The sequence below is a fragment of the Aquarana catesbeiana genome, linkage group LG07, assembly GCF_042186555.1.
Source record: "Aquarana catesbeiana isolate 2022-GZ linkage group LG07, ASM4218655v1, whole genome shotgun sequence".
NCBI classification, from domain to species: Eukaryota; Metazoa; Chordata; class Amphibia; order Anura; family Ranidae; genus Aquarana; species Aquarana catesbeiana.
Window position 1 is genome coordinate 302,335,675 of NC_133330.1, and position 18,499 is coordinate 302,354,173.

Sequence of the window (18,499 nt, forward strand, 5' to 3'; positions counted from 1 at the left end):
GTTCTTAAGAATTTTCTAAATTAACAAATTTTGATCATAACGAATGACCTGAAAAACGAAAAAACAAAAAAAAACAAACAAAAACGAATGAAGCGAAAACTAACACATTTTTCAGTAGTGCACTTGTCTACTGTAACACTTAATTATACAGTCAGTAATTATACATTTTTAATATTTATTTATTTTATTTTTTTTAGGCTTGTACTGTACATCACATAGTAACTACATTTGGTACTTGTCCAAACCAGTCTTTTTCAACCAGGCACCCTGGGATACCTTAGTTCTTTAGGTGTGCCTTGGCAAAATGCCTAAAAAATTGCCCGAAATTACCCCAAAATTGTCAGCAAGCCAGCAAATGCATCAGCCCCACCTTTTTGTTACACAAGCCACAGGGTTTTTTGTGCAGCATTGCAATCTTGGGCACTGTGAGGGCCAGTCATTGGCATTCTAACAACCAATGATGTAAGTGGTTGATAAGGAGGGTGTCGGGCTCCTGCATCCTTGTTTGCCCCTCTCCATTAGCACTGGGGTTACTTTACCTGCATGAGGGAGAAGAAGAACGTTGGAATACTTGCCAGTAGCAGTAATATACCAGGTGTATTAGCTTTGTAAGAATAAATACCCTGTAATGTTAAGTGCCTTTACATTTTGGGGATGTTGCTGCATTATGTAGAACTATTTGTTTAGTTCTTTACATTTTAAAATATGTCGCCTCAAGCTTGTGTGGAATTTTAAAGGATGGCTTGACTGAAAAAAGGTTGAGGTTCCTTTATGCTTGCCTTACCAAACTCTTCAGACTTGGAATGTAACGTGTAGAGTTCTCTTACCTTTGGATGTTCTCCAGACAAGAACAGTTCTCAATGATGCAACGTCGTCATGTCCACACTGCTTTCTGCATCACTCTATATTGATCGCAATCTACCTGGTAATTGCGGTCATGTCACTGTTGGATTGCGGCCAGATGACCGCTAGATTGCATCCCTGGTTTGCCGGCCCCTGGTCTAAACTGCTTCTCACAAAGGCAGAGAGGCACAGAGAAGCAACACACCTAGCATACAGCGCTGATCCCCACACCCCTTCTCAAGTCCATCACAGGGGATGAACAAGTAAGGGGGGGTGATGGGGATCAGTGCACCAGAGGAGCAAATAGCAGAGCGTAGCCAGCATTTCACTGTTCTACCAGTGCGCAAATTTTCTGCCTTGCTGTGACCACTGTACACGCAAATTTCTGCCATGATGCTCCCATCCATTGCCTCACTGCTTATTGACCGTTCCCTGCTTACTGACCATCCTCTGCTTACTAACCATCCACTGCCCCATGCGTACTGACCATCCAACGCTTATTAACCATCTACTGCCCCACTGCTTATGGACCATTCACTGCCCTAGTGCTTACTCACTGACCACTGCCCTACTGACTCTGTCAACAAACCTTACTGAGACACCGTCTACACTTCATCCACTGCCACTGATACTGTCCACTGTTCTACCGAAATTGTCCACTGCTGTAATGACATAATGCCAAGTTTCTCACTGAAGCAACATTATAAGGTAGGCTAAGTTTCTATCTTTACGGGGACATTTTTTTTTCTTATTTATTAAAAATTTTTCCTCGTGTCATCCTTCCTATTTATTGGGGGCTTGCTAGTTTAATTTCTAGTTTTTTTTCTAAAAACAAAACAAAAAATAATATATAAAAAAGCTCCAAAACCCAGTGATCTTTGATCTCTTCCATGTTGTTCAGGTAGATCTCCAACTCTCAAATGCTGCCTATCCCTACACTATATGAATTCAGAGAAATTTGGTGATGCTCCCTCAGTGGGAGAGTCTGTGATGTACTTGTACCCACCAGATGTCCTTAATCTTCTGGGCATTATTCAACTTAGAAGACCGAGGACATCTAGTCACACAAAAGAACTACTGCAGAAGACGAGAGTAAGAATTGAATATAGTCTTGGAGACTATTATAAAAATAAATACTGTATTTATCGGCGTATAACATGCACCCCAAGTTTAGGAGGGAATTTTAAGGAAAAAAGCTTTTAGGAGGGAAGTTTAAGGGAAAAAACTTACATTTAAATGCCCATCAATGCAGCCTTGTCAGTGTCCATCTGCAGCCTTGTCCATTATTGCAGCCTTGTCAGTGTCCTGTCAGTGTCCATCATTGCATCCTTGTCAGTGTCAATTGCAGCCTTGCCCCTGTGCATTTGCAGACAGTCTGTACTGTCAGTACCTTGCCATTTAAAAATGGCGCCGCCGAGATACAGAGACGGATGTCCTGTATATCTCGGCGGCTCTCGGCTGTTCTTGGCGGCTTTTGGCGGCCCGCGCGGGACTGCGAGAGCGGCCGAGAGGCTCACAATCGGCGAGGGATCGGCGTATAACACGCACCCACGATTTTCCCCTGATTTTAAGATTTTGGGCTTTAAATATTAACATATATTTCATTTTGTGTGTGATCAGGGATGATTTGGGTAAGATGCCGTACACCACCATGTGTATTAAAGAGAGCATGCGCCTGTATCCACCAGTACCAGGAGTGGCCCGTCAACTTACCTCACCCGTCACCTTCCCTGATGGACGGAGTCTCCCAAAAGGTCAGTCGTCACAAATGCATTGTATACTGAGATTGTGTGTTCTGTGTCTTTAAAGCCCAACTATTGTTTGTTTTTTAAAGTATACTTCTGTGAAATTGCACGTCTAATATTACCATTGCCATATTTCTCCAAATACATAATTGGGGTCTCCTCACATTTACAAAATGTTTACCCATGGTGCACTCCAAGAATTTGGTTGCCACTGAGTTATGTCTTAATCATGCTAGTTAACAAATTACAATAGAACAGTTTAATATGTTAACATGACATGCAGATCATTTCAACTAACTGCTTTTAGTATGATGTCCACATGCCACACTGAATGTGCCCAAACATGCCACATTAACATTCAGACTATGCCTGCTGAATGCACCTAGGTCAGTGTTTTATTAGCCTTTTTTAGGTCATGGTATGCTTTAAAAATACACAAAATCTCGAGGCACGCCGGTCTATAATGTAAAAAATGTATGCGTTACCAATAATGGGAAACCTAAGCCTGGGACGATGCACACAACCACCTTTATGAAATTTAACATCATATCAAAAGCCCCCCTTCACATAAGAGGTCCCTCCATCACTTTAGTCCCCCCCCCACCCTTCACATCAAAAGTCCACTCATCACATCAAAGTCCATCCCCCATCATGTCAGAGTTCCCCTTCCTAACATCAGGGTCCCCCTTCTCATCAGAGTCATCTATTCCCATAAGAGTCCCCCCCCCCCCCCAATCACATCAGATGTATTCTCATAACATCTGGGTATCCCTTTCACAATGTCCCCCTTTACATCAGAGTTTCTCTTTACAAAGACTCCTCATCATAATAGAGTACCCCCACCACATTAGAGTAGTCCCTTTACTTAGTCCCTCTTATCACATTAGCAGCTCCTCTTCCCATCAGGGTCCCCCATCAGATCAGAACCCCCCCCCCCCCCCCATTTAGAGTTCCCTCATCACACTGGAGGTTCCCCCTTCAGAGTTCTCTCATCACATAGGAGTCCTCCCAGTACATAAGAGTCCCTCATCACATCAGTAGCCCCCTCTTCCCATAGGAGGCTCCATGTCACATCAGTTACCCTTTCACATCAGAGTCTATCCATTACAGAATCCTCTCATCACATCAGAAGCCAGCCCTTTCCATTAGAGTCCCCCCCATAAATATGAGAGCCCCCTCCTCACATCAGAGTTCCAATATCAGAGAAGCTGGCCCTTCCCATTAGAGTCCCCCATAAATAGGAGAGCCCCCTCCTCACATCAGAGTTCCCCTATCAGAGAGTCCTCTCTTGCCATCAGAACCTTACTCCAGCAGAGGGCAGGAGGCAGAGCAGGTCTGGACAGAGGTACATGTCACCTGCCCTGGATCAGCTTCATGTGATGCCACGGCGAGACCCTATATGGTTGATTAACTAAAACTGGAGAGTGCAAAATTTGGTGCAGCTCTGCACAAAAACCAATCAGCTTTCAATTTTTTTTTCCCTTTTGTCAAAGCTTAATTGAACAAGCCGAAGTTAGAAGCTGATTGGCTACCATACAGAGCTGCGCCAGATTTTGCACTCTCCAGTTTTAGTAACTCATCCCCAATGCGCGTTTTTTTTTTTTTTTTTTGTGCTGGCGGCTGGCCTGCCCACACCATGGCAATGCATGACACTGATCAAGGGCAAACTACATGCCGCAGATTTGGGATTCTTCACTTTTCATGCTGTGTTGACAGGGTGTCTTTTAAATACAATTTAAGTTGTACTTTGTGCACATATGGACCATCAACTTTTTACACTCCTTGAAAAACAAATATTTAATTATACCATTTTAATCTCCCAAATCTGAGATTTACAATGTATAAAGCTTTGTTCTCTTTTATCTGGCAGATTCTATTGTTTTTCTGAGTATATTTCTCATGAATAGATGCCCCAGTGTCTGGGATGATCCAGAGGTAAGGTTGGTCTACTTTAAAAATGTATGTGTATAATAACATGTAATGGGTTGTTATTTCCCTTTTCTTATTATTTTATCTGGTGATATCTACAGTCATTTAGTAAAAGCTCTGTGCAAAAATCACATCCCTCTTAAACAAGTTTAGCCTTCATTTAATGAAATACACCAACTTTTACATCATTTTCTGTGTACAGCAGTTCGTGAGCCATGGTGTGTTCTTAACCACTTGCCGCACACTGATATACGTCGGCACAATGGCAGCGGTGGTACCTGTACGTCCCCTTTGCGGGGCTAGTGGGCACACCCGCCGCATACAGCGTCACCGTGCCCGTGGGTCCCGCAGACTTGATGTCCGCCAGTGTCCCGCGATCGTGTCACGGAGCGGCAGAATGGGGAGATGACTATGTAAACAAGGAATTTCCCCGTTCTGCCTAGTGACATGAGAGGGATCTACTGCTCCCTGTCATCGGGAGCAGTGATCGCTCTCATGTTAGTGGTAGCCCATCCCCCTCACAGTTAGAATCACTCCCTAGGACACTTAACCCCTTGATCGCCCCCTAGTGTTTAACTCCTTCCCTGCCAGTGTCATTTACACCTTAATTTTTATAGAACTGATCGCTGTATAAATGACAATGGTCCCAAAATAGTGTCAAAAGTGTCCGATGTGTCCGCCATAATGTCGCAGTCACAATAAAAATCACAGATCGCTGCCATTGCTAATAAAAAAAAAAATTAATAAAAGTGGAACTAAACTGTATCTGAGCACCACAAACTGAAAACGCTATTTAACTCCTTTTTAACACTCAAACTAAACTCACCCATCCATCCATGTCTCCAAGCTTCATTTTGTTGAGAAATCAATTTGAAATCAGCATTCTAGCTGCGTCTATTTTGAGTAAGGGCAGACGATTCATGTAGCATTTTCTTCCTGGAACCCATCCACCCTTAGCTCAGGCATGCAGACAGGAGTGGGTGCTTATCTGAGAAAGCCCCTTCTCCCCTTTCAGATGGGGAGGGGAAAAAAATCCCAAGAAGACTTCTGGGATGTATGACATTATTTTGGCCTAGACCAGAAACCAGGATGGCAGCATAGGGATTAAAAATAGTTAAAGTGGTATTAAAGCCAACAGCAAATACGGTATTTATTATATTGCAGCTTGCCAATTCTTAGATGTGATGGCTGCATTTGTTTTATCCTTTTAGGCTTTGTCTCTTCTCTTTTCATCAGGTGATCCAACCAGTAAGTCTGTTTTTCAAAAGAGCAAGCTCTCTTGTAGATGTATCGGTTTACAGGGATGAGACAAACCATTTAAAACTGGCAAGAGTGCATACAGTTAGCTGTGATTTTATTTACGTAAAACCTTTTATCCCAAAAAGGGAACAAAAAGTTTTCTGTAACTGTTTGTAAAGTGTTAGCTGGAGTTTGGCTTCAGTTTGTTAGCATATCTAAATCTACTGTTACATTACTCCCCAAGACTGACAATGCTGCTGTCCAAATAGGAAACCTTAAAGCGGACCTTCAGTCATTTTTTTTTCAACTTTCCATCTATTAAATCTTCTGCCCTTGTTTTTTTTTTTTAACTTTGGATAGTAAAACATTTTTTTCTGCCAGTAAATACCTTATAGAGCCCACTTCCTGTTTCTTGTCTGGTCATTAGCCTAGGCTTATGACATCATGCACAGCTCTCTCTCTCTTCTGAGAGTTTGTCAGGAATGGAGGGGTGATGAGTCATATGAGGGCCAATGAGAGCTGAAGGGCTGGAGGTGTGCCTCCTGTGTAATTCCAGGAAGTGTACAGGTAGCAGCTTCAGCTGCCCACAGTTAAAATGGATGCAGCCAGACTCAGTGGAGGGAAATTTCTGCAGCATATTTGGCAAGTACAGAATAACAGTATATATAGAATAATATGCAAAGTGGTTGGAGGGAAGCTTCAGAATGGCAAAGATGTTTTTATTACAAATTATGTGAGCAGACTGCAGTTGCTCTTTCATTTTTAGAGTTGTCAAGAGTGGGGAAATGTTAAAACGGGGACAAATGTTCTGGTGACACTTGGCTAAGATGGAAATTCCTCTCTTTTAGCCTGAGTTCACACATATGCGAATATAGACTTCGTGTATGATTCACACCCGCACTGCGGTTAGGGTTGCCACTTGTCCGGGATTTGAATCAAGTGTCTGGGTTTCAGTCTCTATTAAGACAGGAATGTGGCTCGGAACAGGGTTTGACAGGAGGGTGAGGGGGCACCATGTGCCCAGCATTATTATTCTCTTTGGAGTACCCAATAGTGTCCGTGGTCTGTTACAATCCTACAGTGTATACTAAAACCAAAAATTTTTACTGTGCGTCACTAAAGTGTTTGGGTTTGGCTTAAAGAAAAAGTGGCAACCCTAACTGCGGTGCTGACCACATGCAACGTCTGTGCAATGCGAGTTCAGCCGTACAGTTGGTATGGCTGAACTCGCATTGGATTCGCACTAAAAAAGGTGCAGGGACACTTTTTTTTTTTTTCCACACTGGAATCAGATCGCATGGGTGTTCTCACCCATGCAATATGATCCCTATCCGAATCCACAGTTCGCACTGCGATCTGAGAACCGATCTGGGGGTGTCATTAACATTGTATTGACACTCTCAGCGGTTCGCAGACAGCAGTGTGAACAGCCTGCGAGGGAGAAGCGGCGCTCGAATCGCACTGGTTCCCACATTGCTATAGTGTGAACCCAGGCTGAAGAAATTTCCTCTCACTTGGGCTCCATTCACATTTGAGGTTGCGGGATCTTGGGCAGAATCGGTGTGATTCTGCTTGCGATCTCAAAACGCATTACAACTGCGAAATGCAGGCACAGGTGGCATTATTTTAAAAAATGGGGTTTTAGCTGTGGTCCCGTAGACTTTTTATTAGGTCGTGTGTTTTTGCTGCAGTTTCTGAAAGTGCACCAAAAATGCAGCATGTAGGACTTTTGGTGCACTTTCAGAAAATGCAGAAAAAATGCACAACCTAATAGAAAGTGTATGGGACCACGGCTTAAACTGCGGGTAAAGTGCATGAAAATTGTAGCCACACTGGTGCTGCCGCCAGACCAAAGCACACTAGTGTAATATTGGAACATTGGTAGACCGGTTCCACATGGATTATTCGTGCTTGTTCACAACACAACATAGATGAGTTGAATCTCAGACGGTTTAGCAGATTTGGTCCATCTATGTGCAGGCTGGTTGTACTGAAGAAGAGCCATTGATTGCCTGTCGGATTTGTTTAATGCCATCACTGCCGGCAGGAGCAATTCCACCATCAACACTGACCTCTGGTTGCAGGAAAGAAAATTACATCATACATGGCTTGGTTTACTATTGACTAAAAAAAATGGATTTCCTATCATTTTCTGTTTTGGTGGTAATGGTCACCAAGACCAATAGAGATCTCTCCCAGTGAGAACATAGACGCCAATAAAAACTTAGCAGGGTTTTAATCCTTTAATGTTCCTTCCAAAACAAAAAAGGTTTTGGGCTATACATACACTTTAATGGTAATAAAGCTGATATTTTATACTGCATAGGCGGTCTTAACATATAGCTAACTAGTGTTCTGTTATTTGTTGTTCTTGTCCTATTGGTATGTCATGTTTTTAGTGATTATATTTAAAATGGTACATACATTGTGATCGCTTTTTATTTATTTATTTCCTTTTCAGGTTTTTGATCCTTTAAGATTTTCACCAGAGAATTCCACCGGCCGACATTCATATGCCTTTGTACCTTTCTCAGCTGGATCAAGGTATACGTCTTAGCCTGATTTTACAGTGTGGGAGATTTTACCAAGGTTTATATGTCAACATCCCTTTAGGGCAGTGACGATGCGTGCATTAAGGGCATTGCATGAATCTATCCATGGGCGCTGTAGCCACCCCCTATTCAGGCGTCCGGCCCCTTTTCAGACACCAGGCGCCTGAATAACAGCGGCGGGGGGTGTTTTTGAAGCTATAGGCTCTAATAGGATTCAAAAAAGGTGAACTGAGAGCACAAAACATTGTACTCGCAGTCCACCCAGGTGTGTTAGCAAAGCAAATTAATACAGAACACCTCTCAGCCAATCAGGAGGCACAGATTTAATACCGGCCACCTGATTGGATGAAGGCAGAGGCAATCCCATTGGCCGCCTAACAGGGAGAAGACGCGCACGGAAGACACAGGAGCCATCGCTGTGCTACCTGTCCCACAGCTGCCCGGCAGACAGCAGGCCGGCGGGGGTCACAGTGGCTGCATATAATGCACACCGAGGCTGCAATTGATGGGCCCAGTTGGCTGAATTTGCTGGGCATAGTGTCTGCATATTATGGGCACCGAGGCTGCAATTGATGGGCACAGTTGGCTGCATTTGCTGGGCACGTGGCTGCATATTATGGGCACAGAGGCTGCAATTGATGGCTGCATATTATGGGCACAGTTGGCTTCATTTGATGAGCACAGAGGCTGCATATGATGGGCACAGTTGGCTGCATATGATGGGCAAAGTGGCTGCATATGATGGGCACAGTGGCTGCAATTGATGTTTTTGTTTCAGTATTTTTCAGAATTTTTCAGTTCGTTTGCGCCCCCCCCCCCCCCCCCCCCCAAAAAAAAAAAAAAAATTTTTGAGCACCAGCCGCCACTGCTTTAGGGTAAGGCCGGCCATAGACTATTGGAATCATGTATGTTCTGTTATAGCCGCTAGCAATAATTCCCGTATTCTCCTGGCGGTAGGACGGCTTCCTCGCAGGGAGAACACAATGGCGGTAGAGATTCACCTGTCAGCGCTGTCCGTGGTTGCAGGAAAGAAGATCGCTTCATCTGGGCTGGCCTAAGCGACCCTTTAGATTAGATAACAATAAGCTCATCACAGCATGTTACTGACAGACGACACACACCCCAGAGGGTCTGTTTATAAATGTTTTCACATAGGATTCATGCAATTTTCACCCAGGAATAACGATTTAGAAAGATGCGTGAATCTGGGGGAAAAGCTACATAAAAATATTAAGTAGACGCAGTATTGTATCAAGTATGACGAGATCCGACACAATTTAATAACTTAAATAACTTACCTTTTTTTTTTTTTACAAATGAGCCACATAGACCACCATAGTGGTGGACATATACATTGTAAAGAAAAACAGATTGGATACTTATAAAATGCTATATACATAGTATCCAAATGCCACTTCTTCTTGATGTTTGCATGCCAGTTTTCAGCATTGTTTTTATCTCTTGGTACTTACTGCCATGTGTGATAGTCTTGTCCCAGTGGTTTCAACTGCCTCAAATGTACCTTACTTAGCGTGAATGTGTCTGCCCATGTGCCATCAGAAAGGTTTCATATTTTATCCCTTTACAGTGCAAACATTCATCATTTGTAGTCCTAGGTTCCTCCTCCTTTGTACCACTGAGCCCTACTGTTTTTTGGAGCTTCTGTGAATCGGTGAAGGTAGAAGAGGTGTTTCTAAGCCCCGACACCCAGTGAACATTCCTCCAGATCTTTTACTTAAGGTCTCTTTTGTAATAATATTTTGCTAGCTACGATCTCAAGTAACCATAGGATATGCTGAACTTGGGTTGTATAAGGGTATGGAATCCTGTATATTAATTCTCAATACCTTATGTAGCCCTAACCCCAAAGGAGCCACTTGGTAATTTGGGTTTTCTGTTCTACGCCTTGACTCCAAGAACAACCTCAGCCCCTCTGACACAGCTGGTTGAATAAAAATCACTGCAAGAACCTATAAGAACACAAGTATAGATTCCTTTAATGTTGAGGCCCAATTGTGCCATCAGTGTACATGAAAATGGTCCCAGTCGAGCTTGCAGGCAGCAATAAAGCTACTAATACTAGATAACTATATGGTAAGTTCCTAAAGGGCTCAGTCTCTCTAGGAGTGATTTTTAGTAAATCCCCACAGCAGCAGCTCACCAGTCCCAGCAATATTGCAGCTCACCATCCGGTCACACACAGTGATCAGTCCACTCTCTGCCCTGCACCCAGGTGACTCTGGCTGTTGGCACTCCCGAACTCCACACTCCAGATCCTGCTCTGGCCATCAACATGCAGCAGCGATGGTGCACCCCTAACAGTGATGTGCAATCTCCAGTTTCTTGCACACCAAAAAAAAACTATTCTGCCAATGGTCTATAGTACGTGAACTTCCTGAACCTCAATTCCCACATTTCATTGTGGCCAACAGAAAGGTCACTTGAATACTTTAGACTTGTCTGCTCCTGTGATGGACCACCTGGCACCCCACCTGGGTGCCTCTGCCAAATGGTGCCTCCTGCCTTCCAAACCTTTCCAACACAGTGATGGCTAATACCAGCCCTTTACCCCGAACATCGTACACTGACAAGATTTTTTTTTAAACTCAGACACATGCTTTATATCCCTAAAAGGGCCTTACCCTCTTGGGAATATTAGCATGACAATGCAAACTTCAAACAGCAATCCAGTTAGCAGCTAACAGTGATCCAATTAACAGTAAGCTAATCAACCAAGCACCAAGACAATGCTTTGATTAGTCAGGCAGCCAAGCTCAGACAGCCCGGAAACAAGATACAAAAAATACATTACACATGCTGTCTTTCAGGTGTTTGGCTTTCACTTGTGTAATCTTTCCACTAGAAAAGACCCCATAAAGACAAAACTCATACAATGTTCCAGCAGTCTGAAAAAGTGGAATTAATGTGTCTTCACAGATTTCTTGAGGGGGATTTTTGATTAAATATTTCTGTCCCAAGTGGAGGAACTTCTCCAACCCAGTCTGCAGGAGGGCCACCATATTTCCTTTGTAAACCCTAAAAATAACTCCACACACAGCCATTAATGTCTAAACCGCTGGCAACAAAAGTGAGTACACCCCTAAGTGAAAATGTCCAAATTGGGCCCAAAGTGTCAATATTTTGTGTGGCCTCCATTATTTTCCAGCACTGCCTTAACCCTCGTGGGCATGTAGTTCACCTGATGACATCACGGAGCTGGTGGATGTTGGAGACCTTGCTCTGCTGTTCCTTCCATTTTGAGGATGCTTCACAGATGCTTAATAGGGTTTAGGTCTGGAGACATGCTTGGCCAGTCCATCACCTTTACTCTCAGCTTCTTTAGCAAGGCAGTGGTCATCTTGGAGGTGTGTTTGGGGTCGTTATGTTGGAATACTGCCCTGTGGCCCAGTCTCCAAAGGGAGGAGATCAATCTCTGCTTCAGCATGTCACAATAAATGTTGGCATTCATGGTTCCCTCAATGAACTCTAGATCCCCACCACCATGTTTGACTGTAGGTAAGACACATTTGTCTTTGTACTACTCACCTGGTTGCCACCACACACACTTGACACCATCTGAACCAAATATGTTTATCTTGGTCTCCTCAGACCACAGGACATGGTTCCAGTAATCCATGCTCTTAGCCTGCTTGTCTTCAGCAAATTGTTTTGCAGGCTTTCTTGTGCATCATCTTTGGAAGAGGATTCCTCCTGGAACGACAGCCATGCAGACCAATTTGATGCAGCGTGTGGCGTATGGTCTTAGCACTGACAAGCTGACCCCTCACCCCTTCAACCTCTGCAGCAATGCTGGCAGCACTCATATGTCTATTTCCTAAAGACAACCTCTGGATATGACGCTGAACACGTGCACTCAACTTCTTTGGTCGACCATGGCGAGGCCTGCTCTGAGTGGAACCTGTACTGTTAAATACAGGGTCTTGACAATCTTCTTATAGCCTATGCAATATTTATGTAGAGCAACATTTCTTTTTTTCGGATCCTCAGAGTTCTTTGCCCTGAGGTGCCATGTTGAATTTCCAGTGACCAGCATGAGAGAGTGAGAGTGATGACACCAAATTTAACACACCTGCTCTCTATTCATACCTGAGACCTTGTAACACTAACGAGTCACATGACATCAGGGAGAGAACATTTGGCTAATTGGGCCCAATTTGGACATTTTCCCTTAGGGGTATACTCATTTTTGTTGCCAGCAGTTTAGACATTAATGGCTGTGTGTTGAGTTATTTTGAGGGGACAGCACATTTACACTTATACAAGCTGTACACTCACTACTTTACATTGTAGCAAAGTGTAATCTCTTCCGTGTTGTCACATAAAAAGATATAATAAGATATTTACAAAAATGTGAGGGGTGTAATCACTTTTGTGAGATACTGTATGTAAGTCTACTCTACTGGGTTCCATTTATAGATGATTAATAAATTGCTGTTGTATACTCTTCTCTTCAGAAACTGCATCGGACAGAACTTTGCCATGAATGAGATGAAAGTCGCCCTCGCACTGACGTTACAGAGATTTAAACTGAGCCCAGACCCAGAGAAAGTGCCAAAGAAAATTCCTCAGCTCGTTCTACGATCTGTAAATGGTGTCCACGTATATCTGAAGAAAATAAATATGTAAATATAATAAAATAAATATCTGGCTTTGTTCTTATGACAAAACAATTAAGTGATAAATGTGTGAGAATTTCTTGTTATTGTTAATCTCCTTTCTGACTGACGGAATTATTAATTGCAATCTAACTTCATTCAAAAGCTGTACTTGGATTTTCTGGGGGAGGATTAGAACCTCTTTGTGGTTTTTATTTCTGGAGAAATTTACTCTCATTTTTTGGATGCTGGAATCTCATTGAAAGGGCAGAATGATGTGTTCAGCAGAGGGGTGTGTACTTGGATCTTCTGAAGGAAGGGCGGCAGCACATCATATAAACCCACTGCTTTGCCAAGTCCCTACCAAATCTGGTTTCTAACCTACCCTTCCATCTCCCCCTATGTCAGGCTTACATAATGGCTCCCCCAAAACATATAAACAAACCGAGGGGGGAGGTCAGAGAGGGCCCCTTTACTTCCCCCCTCCTCCTTCCCCGCTCCCTTCTTCTTCTTTTCTCTCTCCCGCCACCCATCTCCCTATTTCTCCCCACCTCCTCCCCCGCTCTCTTGATTATCCCACCTTCCACTTTTCCTTATCCCTCCACCTATGAGATACATGGCCCAGTTGCCTATCTCCCACACATGCTCACTCACCCCGTTACATTCTTTACCATTTTCGACTACAATGGAGCTTACACCGAGCTCATTACAAACACCCCACATTTGTCACCTCTCCTCCTGGCAGAGGGGCAGATACCAGGCCTAAAAAGGATACCTAATAAACCCATCCTTTTCTTTAAAACGCAAATAGTTCCAGGTACCTCCTGACCATATGGTCTTCGTCCTGTTAGGGACTAGATTCCCAAGACATACAAGTATTACTTGAAGCACAAAATGGGCACAGATACATCATATTTAGGAATATTTCAACTGAATTGCCTAAGTCTCTTAAGTTACGGTATATTGGTGCCGCATGTATTCTCATTGTTTATTTGTCTATGAAGCGTTCTGTAAATGTTATTTGTGCATATAAATAAAAGATATTGTTGGAAAAAAAATCCACTGCTTTTTTTCAGCCAGAATTTGGTGAAACTCCATCCACCTCCGGGTTTCGCTCTCCACCCCCTGCTCACCACTGTCACTTGTAAACACAGAAGCCAGGCTTACCTCTCCTGGCAGCTCAACAGATCCCTCCCTGTCCTGCACTCACAGCAGGTACATGGGAGTTACAGGTATTAGTGCAGTGGGGTCATGGGTGGTAGAGGAAATCACCTGGTAGGCTGCACCCTCTGGGCTCGCCAACTGTTCCCAGGGTGCACGGATGACAACTCCCATGGATGATCTGGTGTTTTTTTTTAAAAAGGTAAGATGCGTAAAACATTTGAAGAAATGGTAGGGGGAAATTGAACACAGTGGAGTGGGGTGTGTGCAGAGGTGGGTGATGAGGGGAGATGAGGGCAGTGAAGGAGGGAGTGTGTGCAAAGGTGGGGGATGGGGGGGGTAATAGGCCAGAGGTCAGAGCTGAGAAGGGGTTAAAATGGGACATGGATGGGGGGACGTAGAGGTAAGGACTGAAACAGCTGCACTCTGTAGGTAGCACACCCCTAAACACTGCACTCTATACATAGAAAACTCCAGAACTCTGCACTCTTTGTGTAGCACACCCCAGAACCCTGCACTCTTTGTGTAGCGCACCCCAGAACCCTGTACTCTGTCTATAGCACACTCCTAGACACTGGAGTCTGTATGTAGTACACTCCTGAACTCTGCACTCTATATGTTATGCACTCCTGGTATTAAATGCCCCTTTAAGACCCTCCCACTGCAATTTGATCACACTCACCATTTGATGCAGTTTGCCAGGAAGGAGGGGCGTGTGGTTGAGTTTCTGCACCTTTTCTCTAAGGAAAAAGCCCTGTATAAACCATAGATCACTATAGGAACCTAGTGCCACCTTGAGCATGCCCAGGTCCTGGCCTGTGTGTTCTATCCAGAAATCCATCCTTGAATGAACCCAGGAATCAGGAAGACAAGTTTGCATAACATACACATAACACAAGGACACACAAAGGTCCCTACATCCCTCCCAAGTAGACCTACGGCTCTCTCTCTGTCACATTTATTGAGTGTGGAAAACATCCAATATCTCACATGTTTGTAAATATTTTATTATATCTTTTCACGTGACAACACTGAAGAAATGACACTTTGCTACAATGTAAAGTAGTGAGTGTACAGCTTGTATAACTGTGTAAATTTGTTGTCCCCTCAAAATAACTCAACACACAGCCATTAATGTCTAAATCGCTGGCAAAAAAAGTGAGTACACCCCTAAGGGAAAATGTCCAAATTGGGCCCAAAGTGTCAATATTTTGTGTGGCCACCATTATTTTCCAGCACTGCCTTAACCCTCTTGGGCGTGGAGTTCACCAGAGATTCACAGGTTGCCACTGGAGTTCTCTTTCATTCCTCCATGGGAGCTGGTTAATGTTAGAGACCTTGCGCTCCTCCACCCTCCGTTTGAGGATGCCCCACAGATGCTCAATAGTGTTTAGGTCTGGAGACATGCTTGGCCAGTCCACCCCCTTTACCCTCAGCTTCTTTAGCAAGGCAGTGGTCATCTTGGAGGTGTGTTTGGGGTCATTATCATGTTGGAATACTGCCCTGTGGCCCAGTCTCTGAAGGGAGGGGATCATGCTCTGCTTTAGTATGTCACAGTACATAGAATAATAGAAAGAATATTCCCACGCTACCCGGACCAAAAACAATAGTAACACACTAGTTGCAGCATACACTGGGTTGGTCAAACCATAAGCCAAAATAGGAATGTAAGTAAAATCAATAGATGGTGCTGCTCTCTAAGAGGTGAATTTACAGTAAAAATGCTAAAAGACTAAATATGTAACTCCAGTGCAATGTACAAAAGTGATAATGCCAACACATAAAGATATTATAAACAATATAAAGTGCTAGGTGCTAACAAGATAAATCTAAACTCCAATAAACAAATAATGTAAGAAAAAATAAACGAGTGAATAATATACTATAATGGATACATAGAAATAAAGTGCTGGTGCTAAAAGTCAAATCCAGATACACACAAAGTCCCCAGGTGTGTAGTAAGTGAAAAAACGTAGGGCGCTACTCCAACTGGCACTTGCCCATTCCTAATCAGTGCGACGCCACATTTGCGGCACTGCTCCCTATTTTGTAGATGCTATAACGTTTGCGCAAACAAATCAATATACGCTTATTGCGATTTTTATTACCAAAAATATGTAGAAGAATATATATCGGCCTAAACTGAGAAAAAATGTGCTTTTTTCTTTTAAAAAAAATGGGGATATTATAGCAAAAAGTACAAAATATTGTGTTTTTTTTTTTTTTCAAAATTGTCGCTCCTTTTTTTGTTTATAGTGGAAAAAATAAAAACCGCAGAGATGATAAAATACCACCAAAAGAAAGCTCTATTTGTGGGAAAAAAAGGACATCAATTTTGTTTGAGTACAGCATCGCACAACCGCGCAATTGTCAGTTAAAGCGACACAGTGCCGAATCGCAAAAATGGCCTGGTCATTCAGAAGCCAAATCTTCTGGGGCTGAAGTGGTTAAAGTTCATGTGCGTGTAAAGGCAGGCAACATTTTTGAATTCAAATAGTTTTCCAGTTTCCAAAGACAATAAAAGAGAATAGAATAGAAAATAAAGGAATAGAATAGAAAAAAAATAGACTAGAAAAGAATATAACAGAAAAAAAAAGAATAGAACAGAACAAAATAGAATAGAAAATAAAAGATCAGAATGGACTAGAATATAATAGGAACAAATAGAATAGAATAAAAAAATAGAACATAATCATCTTCTGAAATTTGAATTTCAAATAGAATATATTTGTGTTGTTTTTTTGCTATACTACTATTTTCTATTCTAATCTATTCTATTCTATTCTATTCTATTCAAATTTGAATTGATTCTAATCGAATTTTGGGAAATGGTTATATTCTTTCTATTCTATTGTTTTTTTTAATTCTATTCTTTTCCATTCTATCTTTTTTTCTATTCTATTCTATTATTTTATATTCTATTCCTTTATTTTCTTTTCTATTCTCTTTGGAAATTGGAAAACTATTCACAATTGATTCGAAAACTTTTATAATTGATTAAAAAAAAAATTTGAATTGATTTGAAAACAAAATTCCGTAAATTAATTAAACAAATGAAACAAATTTAACTAAACTAATTTAAGTAAATAACGAATCGAAACAAATGTTTTCGTTCTGCACATGTCTACCTGCAACTGCAGCACCCCCTTGTCTCCACCCCCACTTCGTCTCAGCACCCTGCGGCAGGGAGGATGACAGAACTCCTCCACCAGATTCTGCGCCCGTGAAGAGGCTCGCCTCTGACCCCCCCATCTCAGCAGTCGTCAGCAAAGAGGACAGAACTCCTCCTACAGATCCTGTGCTTCTCTGTGCAACCACAGCAGCCCCTCCTCTCTGCATCCCTTGGTCCCATCACTTGACAGACTCTGGCAGCTGACTCCAGCCATCCTCTGTTTATCCTCCAGACCCTGCACTTTCTGCTTCCCAGGTCCACCCCCAGCTTCTTCTCGGCAGCAGCACAAGGTAAGGGGGGTGCACTGTAATGCAAGGCAGGGTGGGGCACTCTTGACTTGTGATGGTGGGGGGCACTTTGAGGGCAACTATAATGCTGATGCAAGCCACCATGAAACAGAGTTTGACACCCCAGGTTTAGTTAGACTGATGAATCTAGTAGGGCTGGGGAAAAAATCAATTTAAATCTTGAATCGAGTTGAGAGGTCAAATCGATTCAAAGATTAAGCAAATCGATTTTTTTAGACTTTTTTTTTTTCTTTCACCAGGACCGTGCTGGTCCTGAGAAGCTGCGGGCAGGAGTTTTTAGGCGAGGCTGCAGCTTCGGCCTAGTCCGCGAGGCCGGACGCCACGGACTAGGCCGAAGCCACGGCCTCGCCTAAAATCTCCTGCCCACAGCTCCTCAGGACCGGTGCGGTATCCAAAAAAAAAAAACTCGACTCGAATCGTGAATCGAGTTTTTTTTTTTTTTTTTTTTTAAATCGCAGATTTATTTTTTTTGAGAAAATTGCCCAGCTCTAGTATCTAGCAATATTGTACCTAGACCAATGAAGATGTGTTTTCTCAACACCATCACATATCCTCCTTTGTCTATAATATTGAAAATATTTATCAGGGTAGGTGCCATCAGATGACAGGACCACTACCTTGGGGAAGGGGGGAGAAGGAGGACTATGAAAGGGTTAAGGAGGTATATGAGAAAGTGAAATATAGAAGAATATAGAGTAGACATACAGTAGGTAATGATTTTAGGGGAAGATGAGGTGAGCTGGAGAGAGGTACTGAGGGAAGGTAACAAAAAAAAAAAAAAAAAGGAGGGGATAATGTAGTCTGTAAATGAAAATAAAAATGGTAGTGTGACAAATCTTGCCCTATCAACTGAAGTATTTAGACGCTATATGAAGAAAATGGGGTGGAGGAATGTTGAGTCCAAGTAAAGGGCAATCTGGTGTGAATGGCCACT

General features: G+C 42.8%; 1 protein-coding gene across 1 annotated transcript in view; it reads left to right on the forward strand.

Moving 5' to 3' along the window:
• LOC141103703 (cytochrome P450 4B1-like) overlaps positions 1-13,976 on the forward strand; it is a 46,183-nt gene extending 32,207 nt beyond the window's left edge. Inside the window, exons 9-12 of the mRNA XM_073593595.1 lie at positions 2,464-2,597; positions 4,459-4,523; positions 8,218-8,300; positions 12,784-13,976. Of these exons, the coding sequence (XP_073449696.1) occupies positions 2,464-2,597; positions 4,459-4,523; positions 8,218-8,300; positions 12,784-12,955 (454 nt within the window). The 3' untranslated portion in view covers positions 12,956-13,976. The remainder of the gene's footprint in view (positions 1-2,463; positions 2,598-4,458; positions 4,524-8,217; positions 8,301-12,783) is intronic.
• The last annotated feature ends 4,523 nt before the right edge of the window (positions 13,977-18,499 follow it).